General features: G+C 51.5%; 1 protein-coding gene across 3 annotated transcripts in view; it reads left to right on the top strand.

Moving 5' to 3' along the window:
• LOC123774163 (ubiquitin carboxyl-terminal hydrolase 48) overlaps positions 1-14,932 on the top strand; it is a 129,195-nt gene extending 114,263 nt beyond the window's left edge. Inside the window, exons 19-20 of one of the 3 annotated variants that reach the window (XM_045768294.2) lie at positions 10,868-10,932; positions 11,654-14,932. In XM_045768294.2, the coding sequence (XP_045624250.2) occupies positions 10,868-10,932; position 11,654 (66 nt within the window). In that variant the 3' untranslated portion in view covers positions 11,655-14,932. Of the gene's footprint in view, positions 1-10,867; positions 10,951-11,653 lie in introns of all 3 variants that reach the window. The other 2 variants (XM_045768292.2, XM_045768293.2) reach the window with 2 other exon arrangements.
• Positions 14,933-15,246: the final 314 nt, after the last annotated feature.

The following is a 15,246-nucleotide window of genomic DNA, read 5'->3' as shown; positions in this document are numbered from 1 at the left end:
AGTTTTGTTCGAACCACAACGCTATAAATGCTTCACCCACTTACTACTAATACAAATAATCGCCAACCGAACCTAAACACCTAACCTATCCTATGCCTATATAAACACAATATGCTAATATATTATAATATTAATTTATATTTGAGACAATTCTTGTTCTGAATGAACAGCATGTTAAAATTTATGAATGCGTCTGTGGGGGCGACCGCTGAATGTAATGGACTTGAGTCGAGGACGGGTTGGTGAGTCGTGTGTAAACAGTTTTTCATTCATAAACACCTGTGTAAAAAAAAATCCATAATCAGACCAAAAGTCCTCATATATCTTTGGATTCAAATGTATGTTAAGTGGTAATTGCGTGAATGAATTAACTTTGTGTTTACAAACTCGCCAAAACCAAATATATATACATATATATATCGGCGCCTTTAGGCAGCAAGTGATACAAAGTAGTCACATGCCGATTGCCAGTAATGAGAGGCTGTAAGACCTCACAGTTATCAAGGTCAGAGCAGCAAATACAATGTACAATTAGTGATACAAGCAGAGTGTTGGCGGCGGGAGTCAGAAGGTCCCACAGACAGGCAACATTTGACTCAGTTTTTGGTGTCGTTGTATATATAGAGGAGGTGTTTGTGGTGGCGGTGGAGGACTTGTCACGCCGGATCCACACAGTCACATTTGACCTCTGACCTGTGGCCCCAGACTACATAAGCATGCACTTGAGCATTGTGTTACCATTCACTTTCTGACGTACCAAATATTGGTAGAATGTAATCAATGTCTTGAGCGGTTCAGAACTTACAATTTGAACTATTAATGCGCAAGATACCGCAAGAGATACGGTAAGATGCGCAAGATCTGTTACCTAGCAGTAAAATAGGTACCTGGGTGTTAGTCAGCTGTCACGGGCTGCTTCCTGGGGGTGGAGGCCTGGTCGAGGACCGGGCCGCGAGGACACTAAATGCCCCGAAATCATCTCAAGATAACCTCAAGATACTACTGACCCAACACAAGCCTCAGGATTGCTGCTTCTGCTGCATCAACCAAACACTAATCTTAACAGACAAAAACAGTGATACATAATTAATGAAGCAAACAGAGCGCTGCATGTGCTTGGTGGTATGATGGTCTTTCTGGTCCACCTGGGCGTCGGGTTTACACGTGTAGTGTGTGTGTGTGTGTGTGTGTGTACAACTGAGATGGGCGTCGGGCCGGGTTGTTGTGTACAGAATGCAGACGTTGGACGTGACTCCGGCGGGCATGCAGGCAGCTGGCGGCGGCCTCCCCCCGGCAGGCAGCTGGCGGCGGCCTCCCCCCGGCAGGCAGCTGGCGGCGGCCTCCCCCCGGCAGGCAGCTGGCGGCGGCCTCCCCCCAGCAGGCAGCTGGCGGCGGCCTCCCCCCAGCAGGCAGCTGGCGGCGGCCTGCCCCCAGCAGGCAGCTGGCGGCGGCCTGCCCCCAGCTGGCGGCGGCCTGCCCCCAGCAGGCAGCTGGCGGCGGCCTGCCCCCAGCAGGCAGCTGGCGGCGGCCTCCCCCCAGCAGGCAGCTGGCAGCGGCCTCCCCCCAGCAGGCAGCTGGCGGCGGCCTGCCCCCAGCAGGCAGCTGGCGGCGGCCTGCCCCCAGCAGGCAGCTGGCGGCGGCCTGCCCCCAGCAGGCAGCTGGCGGCGGCCTCTCCCCAGCAGGCAGCTGGCGGCGGCCTCTCCCCAGCAGGCAGCTGGCGGCGGCCTCCCCCCAGCAGGCAGCTGGCGGCGGCCTCCCCCCAGCAGGCAGCTGGCGGCGGCCTCCCCCCAGCAGGCAGCTGGCGGCGGCCTCTCCCCAGCAGGCAGCTGGCGGCGGCCTCTCCCCAGCAGGCAGCTGGCGGCGGCCTCCCCCCAGCAGGCAGCTGGCGGCGGCCTCCCCCCAGCAGGCAGCTGGCGGCGGCCTCCCCCCAGCAGGCAGCTGGCGGCGGCCTCCCCCCAGCAGGCAGCTGGCGGCGGCCTCCCCCCAGCAGGCAGCTGGCGGCGGCCTCCCCCCAGCAGGCAGCTGGCGGCGGCCTCCCCCCAGCAGGCAGCTGGCGGCGGCCTCCCCCCAGCAGGCAGCTGGCGGCGGCCTCCCCCCAGCAGGCAGCTGGCGGCGGCCTCTCCCCAGCAGGCAGCTGGCGGCGGCCTCTCCCCAGCAGGCAGCTGGCGGCGGCCTCTCCCCAGCAGGCAGCTGGCGGCGGCCTCTCCCCAGCAGGCAGCTGGCGGCGGCCTCTCTCCAGCAGGCAGCTGGCGGCGGCCTCTCTCCAGCAGGCAGCTGGCGGCGGCCTCTCCCCAGCAGGCTGCTGGCGGCGGCCTCTCCCCAGCAGGCAGCTGGCGGCGGCCTCTCCCCAGCAGGCAGCTGGCGGCGGCCTCTCCCCAGCAGGCAGCTGGCGGCGGCCTCCCCCCAGCAGGCAGCTGGCGGCGGCCTCCCCCCAGCAGGCAGCTGGCGGCGGCCTCCTCCCAGCAGGCAGCTGGCGGCGGCCTCCTCCCAGCAGGCAGCTGGCGGCGGCCTCCCCCCAGCAGGCAGCTGGCGGCGGCCTCCCCCCAGCAGGCAGCTGGCGGCGGCCTCCCCCCAGCAGGCAGCTGGCGGCGGCCTCCTCCCAGCAGGCAGCTGGCGGCGGCCTCTCTCCAGCAGGCAGCTGGCGGCGGCCTCCTCCCAGCAGGCAGCTGGCGGCGACCTCTCCCCAGCAGGCAGCTGGCGGCGGCCTCTCCCCAGCAGGCAGCTGGCGGCGGCCTCTCCCCAGCAGGCAGCTGGCGGCGGCCTCTCCCCAGCAGGCAGCTGGCGGCGGCCTCTCCCCAGCAGGCAGCTGGCGGCGGCCTCCCCCCAGCAGGCAGCTGGCGGCGGCCTCCTCCCAGCAGGCAGCTGGCGGCGGCCTCCTCCCAGCAGGCAGCTGGCGGCGGCCTCCTCCCAGCAGGCAGCTGGCGGCGGCCTCCTCCCAGCAGGCAGCTGGCGGCGGCCTCTCCCCAGCAGGCAGCTGGCGGCGGCCTCTCCCCAGCAGGCAGCTGGCGGCGGCCTCCCCTGCTGGGGGGAGGCCGACGCCAGCTGCCTGCCGGGGGGAGGCCGACGCCAGCTGCCTGCCGGAGGGAGGCCGACGCCAGTTGCCTGCCGGGGGGAGGCCGACGCCAGCTGCCTGCCGGGGGGAGGCCGACGCCAGCTGCCTGCCGGGGGGAGGCCGACGCCAGCTGCCTGCCGGGGGGAGGCCGACGCCAGCTGCCTGCCGGGGGGAGGCCGACGCCAGCTGCCTGCCGGGGGGAGGCCGACGCCAGCTGCCTGCCGGGGGGAGGCCGACGCCAGCTGCCTGCCGGGGGGAGGCCGACGCCAGCTGCCTGCCGGGGGGAGGCCGACGCCAGCTGCCTGCCGGGGGGAGGCCGACGCCAGCTGCCTGCCGGGGGGAGGCCGACGCCAGCTGCCTGCCGGGGGGAGGCCGACGCCAGCTGCCTGCCGGGGGGAGGCCGCCGCCAGCTGCCTGCCGGGGGGAGGCCGCCGCCAGCTGCCTGCCGGGGGGAGGCCGCCGCCAGCTGCCTGCCGGGGGGAGGCCGCCGCCAGCTGCCTGCCGGGGGGAGGCCGCCGCCAGCTGCCTGCCGGGGGGAGGCCGCCGCCAGCTGCCTGCCGGGGGGAGGCCGCCGCCAGCTGCCTGCCGGGGGGAGGCCGCCGCCAGCTGCCTGCCGGGGGGAGGCCGCCGCCAGCTGCCTGCCGGGGGGAGGCCGCCGCCAGCTGCCTGCATGCCCGCCGGAGTCACGTCCAACGTCTGCATTCTGTACACAACAACCCGGCCCGACGCCCATCTCAGTTGTACACACACACACACACACACACACACACACTACACGTGTAAACCCGACGCCCAGGTGGACCAGAAAGACCATCATACCACCAAGCACATGCAGCGCTCTGTTTGCTTCATTCATTATGTATCACTGTTTTTGTCTGTTAAGATTAGTGTTTGGTTGATGCAGCAGAAGCAGCAATCCTGAGGCTTGTGTTGGGTCAGTAGTATCTTGAGGTTATCTTGAGATGATTTCGGGGCATTTAGTGTCCTCGCGGCCCGGTCCTCGACCAGGCCTCCACCCCCAGGAAGCAGCCTGTGACAGCTGACTAACACCCAGGTACCTATTTTACTGCTAGGTAACAGATCTTGCGCATCTTACCGTATCTCTTGCGGTATCTTGCGCATTAATAGTTCAAATTGTAAGTTCTGAACCGCTCAAGACATTGATTACATTCTACCAATATTTGGTACGTCAGAAAGTGAATGGTAACACAATGCTCAAGTGCATGCTTATGTAGTCTGGGGCCACAGGTCAGAGGTCAAATGTGACTGTGGTTCCGGCGTGACAAGTCCTCCACCGCCACCACAAACACCTCCTCTATATATACAACGACACCAAAAACTGAGTCAAATGTTGCCTGTCTGTGGGACCTTCTGACTCCCGCCGCCAACACTCTGCTTGTATCACTAATTGTACATTGTATTTGCTGCTCTGACCTTGATAACTGTGAGGTCTTACAGCCTCTCATTACTGGCAATCGGCATGTGACTACTTTGTATCACTTGCTGCCTAAAGGCGCCGATATATATATGTATATATATTTGGTTTTGGCGAGTTTGTAAACACAAAGTTAATTCATTCACGCAATTACCACTTAACATACATTTGAATCCAAAGATATATGAGGACTTTTGGTCTGATTATGGATTTTTTTTTTACACAGGTGTTTATGAATGAAAAACTGTTTACACACGACTCACCAACCCGTCCTCGACTCAAGTCCATTACATTCAGCGGTCGCCCCCACAGACGCATTCATAAATTTTAACATGCTGTTCATTCAGAACAAGAATTGTCTCAAATATAAATTAATATTATAATATATTAGCATATTGTGTTTATATAGGCATAGGATAGGTTAGGTGTTTAGGTTCGGTTGGCGATTATTTGCATTAGTAGTACGTGGGTGAAGCATTTATAGCGTTGTGGTTCGAACAAAACTCGTCAGTGAAGCACTTCACTGACGGCGGCGGCCTCTCCCCAGCAGGCAGCTGGCGGCGGCCTCCCCCCCCAGCAGGCAGCTGGCGGCGGCCTCCCCCCCCAGCAGGCAGCTGGCGGCGGCCTCCCCCCCCAGCAGGCAGCTGGCGGCGGCCTCTCCCCAGCAGGCAGCTGGCGGCGGCCTCCCCCCAGCAGGCAGCTGGCGGCGGCCTCCCCCCCCAGCAGGCAGCTGGCGGCGGCCTCCCCCCCCAGCAGGCAGCTGGCGGCGGCCTCCCCCCCCAGCAGGCAGCTGGCGGCGGCCTCCCCCCCCCAGCAGGCAGCTGGCGGCGGCCTCTCCCCAGCAGGCAGCTGGCGGCGGCCTCCCCCCAGCAGGCAGCTGGCGGCGGCCTCCCCCCCCAGCAGGCAGCTGGCGGCGGCCTCCCCCCAGCAGGCAGCTGGCGGCGGCCTCCCCCGAGCAGGCAGCTGGTACAGGCTCACCCTCTAGTGCCTCGCATTACCCGCTACTTAACTCTTCAAAGTAACGTGTTCTTGCTTCTTGATGTATACTGACACGTCAAGTGCGGGTTAGAAGTCATTTTATTCTTCCTTCATATTTTTATTGTTCACATTTGTATCATTTTCGTCGTATTGTTCTTTTAACGAACAATGGAATGATGATGTTCAGTCTTTCAATGTCGTTTTTTTTTGTTTTGAATCAACATGTCAAATTAAATATCAAAAGATGTATTCATCCAAAATTTAAAATCAAAAGATGTTTATCCAATTTTTTAGTATAATATCCATTTGCACTAGAACAAATTAAAATAATAGCAGTGCACCTGATTATTATAATTACTGTATATATATATTTAATTTAATTATATATTGCAACCTAAAAATAACAATCTCCCCTATCTAACTTTATTACTTTACACTTACTTGAGTTGAACTCTAGTACCCATTTGCTGGATCAGTGTGTGTGTGTGTGGATGGGTTGGAGTGTTTTATGAATGTGTTTGAAGGCCTTCGAGGAGTGACTGAGAGAATGTGTGTGAATGAATGAATGAATTTGAGAGTGGATGGTGGAGAAGAGGGCTGGTGCCGGGTCCCCAGCACTGAGAGCCGACAGGGTGACTGTCACAAGGGATCTCCACCACTGGAGCGCCGTCAGTGTTGGGGGAAAATGTTGTATTATCGTTCACAGCAGCTGGCGCCGCTCTGCAAGGCCTAACTCCCACTGGGATATAACGCCAAACTCCAGCAGTGACGTCTGATAAATCTCAGCCTATCGCTTACACTTCATAGGCTGATGGGTTGTTTCTGCTCACAGCTAGTCATTGTTGCCTTCTGATCCAGAAACGTGTTTGTTTGTTTGTTGACTGTTGTTTACATTTTGGCGCGGAACAGTTCAGGTCCATGGTGGTGATGGAACAGCATTGTTCAACTCCACCATGGTGATGGAACAGTCAGTCAGCTCTGTAATGATAATAATGGAACAGGTACTTCTAGGTGCTGTTGGAATGGTATTTAGGTCTATCATGGTGATTGATCTAAATACCATTGGTGGGTGGTGGTGCTGGGGGGGTGCTGGGCCAAGGGGAAGGGGGGTAGGTTGTCCCCTAGTTCTGTCATTAGTGCACTTTTTCTGGTGGTGAGCGTGGCCGGGCGCCTATCACAGCCATAATTCCTGCCCGTCACCTCACCTTCACAATTCCATAATACTGCGACGGCGGCCCAGCGTGTCCCAGGATCACCGGCACTCAACCCTTATGGCTGTCACCATCACCATGGGGTATGGTGTTGGCTGTCACCATCACCATGGGGTATGGTGTTGGCTGTCACCATCACCATGGGGTATGGTGTTGACTGTCACCATCACCATGGGGTATGGTGTTGGCTGTCACCATCACCATGGGGTATGGTGTTGGCTGTCACCATCACCATGGGGTATGATGTTGACTGTCACGGCCACGAATTAGAATTAGAATCGGGAATTAGAATGTTTCCGGTAGGAGTCTAGGCTGGGTTAGGTGACGCTTGTTGAATAGAATACAATAGAACACAATAGAATAGAATAGGGAAGAGCAAGGCAGAGTAGAACAGGGTAGGGCCGGGCAGAATCCCTGCCCTCTACATCTGCCTCTCCACCCCTGCCCTCCCAACCCTTCCCTCCACACCTGTCCTCCACACCCCTGCCCTCCACACCCCCAGTCCTAGAAACCGGCCCTCCACACCCCAGTCCTACACACCTGCCCTCCACACCCCAGTCCTACACACCTGCCCTCCACACCCCAGTCCTACACACCTGCCCTCCACACCCCAGTCCTACACACCTGCCCTCCACACCTGCCCTCCACACCTGCCCTCCACACCTGCCCTCTACACTTGTCACCACCAAACAAACCCCAACTCATCAGTATTCGCACCAGCCTTCCCCGCTCGCCTCCAACACTGACACCTCCCCCCCCCCCCCCACACACACGTACGTGTGTGTGTGAGGAAAAAAAAGGTGGTAGTAACAGTTGATTGACAGTTGAGAGGCGGGCCGAAAGAGCAGAGCTCAACCCCCGCAAGCACAACTAGGTGAACAGACAGACAGAAACGACATTTGACACAGTGTGTTAGAGGAGCCGTGCAGCACAGGACTGGACCCCGTGCACCTAGTGAAGCACAACAAGAATGAACAAGTATAGTTACAATTGTACAGTTTGTTACAAGATTAATGCCAGAACGAAGAGGGTTAAGCCACGACCATTGGTAGAACCTCTTAGCTAGTTAGGTTAGGTAGGTTGCTTGGGTTTGTGGTCGCCTAGCTGTCCTCGCCTAGCTGTCCTCGCCTAGCTGTGCTCGCCTAGCTGTCCTCACCTAGCTGTACTCACCTAGCTGTGCTGGCCTAGCTGTGTATAGTAATGTGTGCCTGGTGACAGTCGTGGCAACACCTCCCTTCTTCCCCCTACTGTTGAAGCATTGTTCCATGGCGTTACCTTAGTGTGCGTGGTCAGCACACCTAGTCCACCATTGTCTCCAGTCCTTACGCAGCCAGCGGGCAGATTGGTGTTATGTTTGTGGTGTGTTATTGTGGGTGTTAAGCGGGTGTGTTAGTGTGGCACCATGCCAGCCCTTCCCACCACCAAGCTGGTGGCCTCGTGACCACTCCGTCACCAGCAGCAGTCTTACCCTCCACACAAACTACTTCCTCCCTATAAGTTCTGTGCAGTCTCCGTGGTGTAGTGGTAAGACACTCGCCTGGCGTTCCGCGAGCGCTATGTCATGGGTTCGTATCCTGGCCGGGGAGGATTTACTGGGCGCAATTCCTTAACTGTAGCCTCTGTTTAACGCAACAGTAAAATGTGTACTTGGATGAAAAAACGATTCTTCGCGGCAGGGGATCGTATTCCAGGGACTTGCCCGAAACGCTACGCGTACTAGTGGCTGTACATGAATGTAACAACTCTTGTATATATCTCAAAAAAAAAAAAAAAAGTTATAATATTGTGGTGCTCCGACACTGCCTCTATAGGACAGAGGAATGTGTCTATATGCAGCGGGTTACCGTTATATCTTCAAGAGGAAATTAGATTTATTCCTCCAAGGAGTCCCGGACCAGCCGGGCTGTGGTGGGTATGTGGGCCTGCGGGCCGCTCCAAGCAACAGCCTGGTGGACCAAACTCTCACAAGTCAAGCCTGGCCTCGGGCCGGGCTTGGGGAGTAGAAGAACTCCCAGAACCCCATCAAGCAGGTATATGTGGGCCTGCGGGCCGCTCCAAGCAACAGCCTGGTGGACCAAACTCTCACAAGTCAAGCCTGGCCTCGGGCCGGGCTTGGGGAGTAGAAGAACTCCCAGAACCCCATCAAGCAGGTATATGTGGGCCTGCGGGCCGCTCCAAGCAACAGCCTGGTGGACCAAACTCTCACAAGTCAAGCCTGGCCTCGGGCCGGCTTGGGGAGTAGAAGAACTCCCAGAACCCCATCAACCAGGTATCAACCAGGTATATAAGTGTATGGAGGCGTTAGTGGTACACGCATTGGTCCCTGCTCATGAGCTCAGGTGGTGGACCAACCAGGGGCCAGATTCACGAAAGCACTTACGAACGTGTACATCTTTCCTCAATCTTTGACGGCTTTGGTTACATTTATTAAATAGTTTACAAACATGAAAACTTGCCAATCAACTGTTGTTATTGTTATAAACAGCCTCCTGGTGCTTCGGAGCTCATTAACTGTTTAATAATTGTAAACAAAGCCGCCAAAGATTGAGAAAAGATGTACAGGTTCGTAATTGCTTTCGTGAATCTGGCCCCTGGCCTATTACAAGGAACGTCGCATTTCCCTCGTATGGCCAAAAATTGTCGTACTAGAAAATGGAAGTGGCTCGCGAAAATGACGTACTGTCTCGTTTTCTGTTTTGGCTCCTCTGGTAGGTTAGGGGAGGACATTTTAAATTAACCGTTTTCTTGATATTTTCAAACCTTTGGAGGACGCTATGTAGTCCTAAGGATCCGGGTTCGTTCCCCGGTGGAGGCGGAAACAAATGGGCAACGTTTCTTTCACCCTGATGCGCCTGTTCACCTAGAAGTTAATAGGTACCTGGGAGTTAGACAAAAATGCACTACAGCACCGGTCAGCTGAAGGAAGGGAACTATCAGCGGAAAGCGCCAAGCCATTACGACTATATAACATTTGGAAGGGGTCAGGATAAGGATTTGGGATGGGACGGGGGGAAGGAATGGTGCCCAACCACTTGGACGGTTGGGGATTGAACGCCGACCTGCAACTACACTGAGTACTTGCTGAGTACACAATGTGATTATTGTACAGTTAAGACAAATTGTAGAAGCAGGCAATTAGTGTTGCTGTGTTCATCACTTTAATCAATTTGTTTCTATTATACAAACTTGTCTTGAGTTTGATTATACATTATATAATCATGACACAAGTTTGTGTTTTTACACAAACAAAATTTACTTGTGTAAAAACACTTTGAGATTATGGAAATGTGTGAGTGACATGAGGGTGAGGAAGTTGCACAAAGTGGTCTCTATCATAACACACTCGTTGTCGTACACTTTATAATGACTTGTTTTGCTGGCAAGAAGCAGTGTTGGCGGCAGGGTAACGAGCTTGGCATGTCCTCCTAATGTGCTGTTATCTCTCCTCTTTAGCCGCTAGTTACCTCCTAAACTATTTCCCTTTTACTGAGCTTTGAAGACTGTATATGAAGCCGACGGAGAAGGTGCTGGTTGTTGCTTGAAGATGGTGACATTGGCCCCCAGCTGTTGGCTGGTAGAGGGGCGGAGTGGAGCCATCACCACATCCATCATCTGCGTCCGTCGTGGCCAACTCTGAACAACCACGTGGGCCACATCCACTCTCATCCGGCATCCATCACCCACACGGCTGGCCAAGGCTCTCCCGCCCGCCTCCACCCACAGCGCCACCCAACCCTCGTGAGAACTCCCCCCCTCTCTCTCTCACGGCCGCCCGCACCCACGCTGTCTGCCCAGTTTGGCCCCACACCACCCCAGGCCCACTGGGTGCACGCGCGCGCGCGCGCGCACACACACACACACACACACACACACACACACACACACACACACACACACAGAGTAGTTAGTAAATGGAATGCATTAGGAAGTGATGTGGTGGAGGCTGACTCCATACACAGTTTCAAGTGTAGATATGATAGAGCCCAGTAGGCTCAGGAACCTGTACACCTGTTGATTGACAGCTGAGAGGCGGGACCAAAGAGCCAAAGCTCAACCCCCGCAAGCACAAATAGGTGAGTATACACATAAATATTCATATATTTATTATTGCATTGATTTAAAGGTGGGTGTGTGGTAAGGGCAGTTGTCTTGTGCTGTAGTCATTAATCTCATTGTTTTTATTACTTCCAGGTGGAGGATATGGAGCGAGCCGCTGGAGACGGTGTTATGGAATTCAACGAGATTGATGATGAGTGGTAGGTGTGTAGTGGCAGGTGTGTAGTGGCAGGTGTGTAGTGCTGTAGTTGTAGGTGTTGTAGGGGTGTAGTGGCAGGTGTGTAGTGCTGTAGTGGTAGGTGTGTAGTGCTGTAGTGTCAGGTGTTGTAGGTGTGTAGTGGCAGGTGTGTAGTGTCAGGTGTTGTAGTGGTAGGAGTGGTAGTGTGTAGCGTACTGTAGTGGTAGGTGGAGTATTAGTAGTGTACTCAGTAATTTGTACTTCTCGTACACTACAGCCTGTAGTGTACACTATTGTACAAGAACTGTAGCGTACACCCTCGTATAGCTACTTGTTGCCTACAATATAAAAATCCCTAACTGTTGGATAGTGTGATTTCTATAATTAGCGTGTTGACATGCTAATCTTACATCTACCTGTGTAGATACCGAGAAATATGAATGTAATATATTGTTACTACACAATACATCACAAGTTGTAATGTAGAGTAAGTCTGCAGCCGTCGGCTGTCTTATCAGCCATTTTGATATTAAATAATAGAATATATAAATTAGTAATTTCTACAACTGTCCTCACCAACATATTTTAAACCTAACCATATGTATATGCTCGTTCATTTTTATTATCACATTTTATAACCCAGTTTAGTGTATTTAAAGAGTAAATAGTAACCAAGTTAGATATGTGTATTAGTTGTTAGAACATTTGTAGTAGAGGAGTAAGTGTGTGTGTGTGTTCCCCAGATGTGAGAGTTGCGTGGAGCTACAGGAGGCGTGTGTTGGGGGCACACATCCCAGGCGCTGCACTACAACCACCTGCCTGCTGGTGAAGGTTATGACGGGCTGGGGGAGTGGGACCATCATAGGCGGTGACCTACACCTTGGTCCTCACCACGGCCTCCCCCACCTCCATCACCCCCCCACCCTCCCCCACCTCCATCACCCCCACTGTCTTCCCCACGCTTTTCACGGGGTCTTCGCTACGCCTGTCTATTTACTGGTTCAAACTCACTCTCCAGACATCTACCATTCTACCCATTTCTACCACCTTTCCCTTTGTACCAATTTTATCTACTCCCTGCCTCTACTCTCTGTGCTCCTAGCTACCCCACATTATTTGTACCCACGTAAACTCTACACCACTTTCGCGTCTCGTGGAACACCCCCCCCCCCCTCTCCCGTGTCCCCCCCCCCCAGAACACCCCCCCCCCTGCCCGCCTGGGAGAGACCATTCCTCCCAGAGGCAACTGTACAAAGAGATGCATAACAATGTGACAAACGTAACAAGGCAATTCAATGTATTCCTGTTTATTATTTGAAATGTATTATTTGGTCCACAATGTTGTATGTGAATTATCTAACGTTTGTAACCATAATAATTTTAAGTTCTTTTATGATGGGTTTTTGTGCGTTCCTTTACTGACTTTGGTAGGTAATTGTGTCTTAATTTGTGACGTTAAGTTAGGGGCGAACGAGGCTTCGAGTCCTCATTTTTTAGTGCCATTGAGTTTCCTTACTGTGTAAACTTATATTACTTAATGCTCGGAGTCTGAGGAGGTATACTTTAAGCATACTTTATTTGTATTCATATACATTATCTGTGTATTTTGCCCTAGTGGGCGTTTTTCTTGGAACGTTTCACTCAACCCGTGTGGGAACGTTGGAACGTTCCAGTCAACCCGTGTGGGAACATTGGAACGTTCCAATCAACCCGTGTGGGAACATTGGAACGTTTCACTCAGCCCGTGTGGGAACATTGGAACGTTCCAATCAACCCGTGTGGGAACATTGGAACGTTCCAATCAACCCGTGTGGGAACATTGGAACGTTTCACTCAGCCATATGATTGTATATAGAGCACCACTTAACGTTAGTAATTACACATGTATCTGCATGACTAAATCACACATATGTTAAAGTGAGATTAAGATCATTGCTCTCACTTGGCTCTGGAGCTCACAGTGTTGGAGGTGTTGTCATGGTTGTGAGCCAAGGCTCTACACGTGGTTGTGATGTGAGTTTTCCACTCCTGGCAACACCGTAGCTGGCACCGTCTCCGTCACTCCCCGCCCGAGTCCTCAAGGAGTCCTCCTTCTCCTCAAGTTTCTAAAATAAGATTTATTTTACGATTGAGTGCCACTGTATCGATCCTTTCAGCACATGATACCTGAAGGAGCGTCCTCGTCAAGCATTTTTACTCTGGAATTGTGTTCTTTTATGGTGCTTGGGGCTTGCTTTTATTAGTTTACAAGAGGACGCCTTAATCATCCCTCTGTTTTATTTTCGTCTTTGGGGGAATATGAGCTCAAGTATATTGTTCATTATATTGTGGTAAGGCTTTTTACATTAATATAATTATCTGACTATTTTGTTCTTATTTTAGTTAGATAATGAGCAGTTGTGGTTTATATAAAGGTTATCAGGCACACGTATCTACGTGTGCCTGATAACCTACGTATGGCCTGATGCCTACGTATCTATCAATACGTATCGCTTGTCAGTCAATATTTCGGTGACTTTTTTAAGTCTGTTGTGGTCATGTGCCGGCAGAGGTCCACCAAGGTCTTGGTGCAACAGGTGTGGATGGCAATAAATACTATGAACACTCACGTAGAACATGTGTGTTATTGATGCCTGCCATGTTATAGGCATGTCAACTGCCTCCTCCTCGTCCCTTCTCTCTCCACTTTCCCCATACACCTGGAGCCAGATTCACGAAGCAGTTACGCAAGCACTTACGAACCTGTCCATCTTTTCTCAATCTTTGACGGCTTTGTTTACAATTATTAAACAGTTAATGAGCTCCGAAGCACCAGGAGGCTGTTTATAACAATAACAACAGTTGATTGGCAAGTTTTCATGCTTGTAAACTGTTTAATAAATGTAACCAAAGCCGCCAAAGATTGAGAAAAGATGGACAGGTTCGTAAGTGCTTGCGTAACTGCTTCGTGAATCTGGCCCTTGTTACTGGTACTCTGTAACACCTTGTGTCACACTCATCCAGTGTGTGGTGCGGCCTAGCTGCTCTTAACCACTCCTATACCTTTCATAATGTGTTGGGGCTGGAGCGACGGTCTCGCTTCATGCAGGTCGGCGATCAATCCCCGACCGTTCATGTGGTTGGGCACCATTCCTTTTCCTCCGTCCCATCCCAAATCCTTATCCTAACCCCCGATCTCAGTGCTATATAGTCGTAATGGCTTGGCGCTTTTCCCAGATAGTTCCCTTCTTATACCGTTCACAATGTGTTGCATTTATCAATAATGATCTTAGTGCTCACTTGTATAGTCTTAAGGAGATCAAATTTGTAAGTAAAGCAATTATTTGTTTAACAAAACAAATATGTTTTAAACATTTGTTTAAAAACATGTTTTTTTTTTAAATGTTTTCAAAAAATAATTCCAAAAAACATTTTCAAAAAAACACGTTTTTTAAAAACATGTTTTCTTAAAACATTTTTTCAAAAAAAGTTTTCTGAAACATGTTTTCTAAAAATGTTTTCTAAAAACCTGTTTAAAAAAAACATGTTGATAAAGAACATGTTTATAAAAACATGTTTTCTAAAAACATGTTTCTTGAAAACATGTTTTCTAAAAACATGTTTCTTGAAAACATGTTTTCTAAAAACATGTTTCTTGAAAACATGTTTCTTGAAAACATGTTTCTTGAAAACATGTTTCTTGAAAACATGTTTCTTGAAAACATGTTTTCTAAAAACATGTTTCTTGAAAACATGTTTCTTGAAAACATGTTTTCTAAAAACATGTTTCTTGAAAACATGTTTTCAAAAAACATGTTTTTTGTCTATCATTAGTTCAAATCCGGATATTTTCAGTTTTGCATTGTTGGTACAAGGGAAGCTTTTCTTATGCTATCAGCGAGTGGTCGCATTTTATGTTGATTATTTTCTGTAATAGAATGAATCCATCAACCAAGGAGTAACCAAGTTATAAGTTAATGTACCGTGTAAGAGAGACCAGCGTGTCTATGAAACTGTGCTCTCAATAAATGTATGTATACACACCACACTGTTTTTATTAATACTCTCATTTACTTTATATTCCCTGGGTTTTAATATATATATATATATATATATATATATATATATATATATATATATATATATATATATATATATATATATATATATATTATAATATTGACTATAATATGTTCTTGGAGTAGCTGTCTTATATTATACTGTGTGTATATTGTGTGGTATAACAAAACATTTGGTTCCCTAAACAAATTTCTTAGTGTCATCCGCGAGTTTAGATAGCTTAAAGAACAACTGTATAACCAGCACTTCGGACAGTATTTGTAAGGCATAGTCAGGC

The sequence above is a fragment of the Procambarus clarkii genome, chromosome 73, assembly GCF_040958095.1.
Source record: "Procambarus clarkii isolate CNS0578487 chromosome 73, FALCON_Pclarkii_2.0, whole genome shotgun sequence".
Lineage (NCBI taxonomy): Eukaryota > Metazoa > Arthropoda > Malacostraca > Decapoda > Cambaridae > Procambarus > Procambarus clarkii.
Note: the sequence above shows the minus strand (reverse complement) of the source record. Positions and strands in the feature narration are given on the sequence as shown.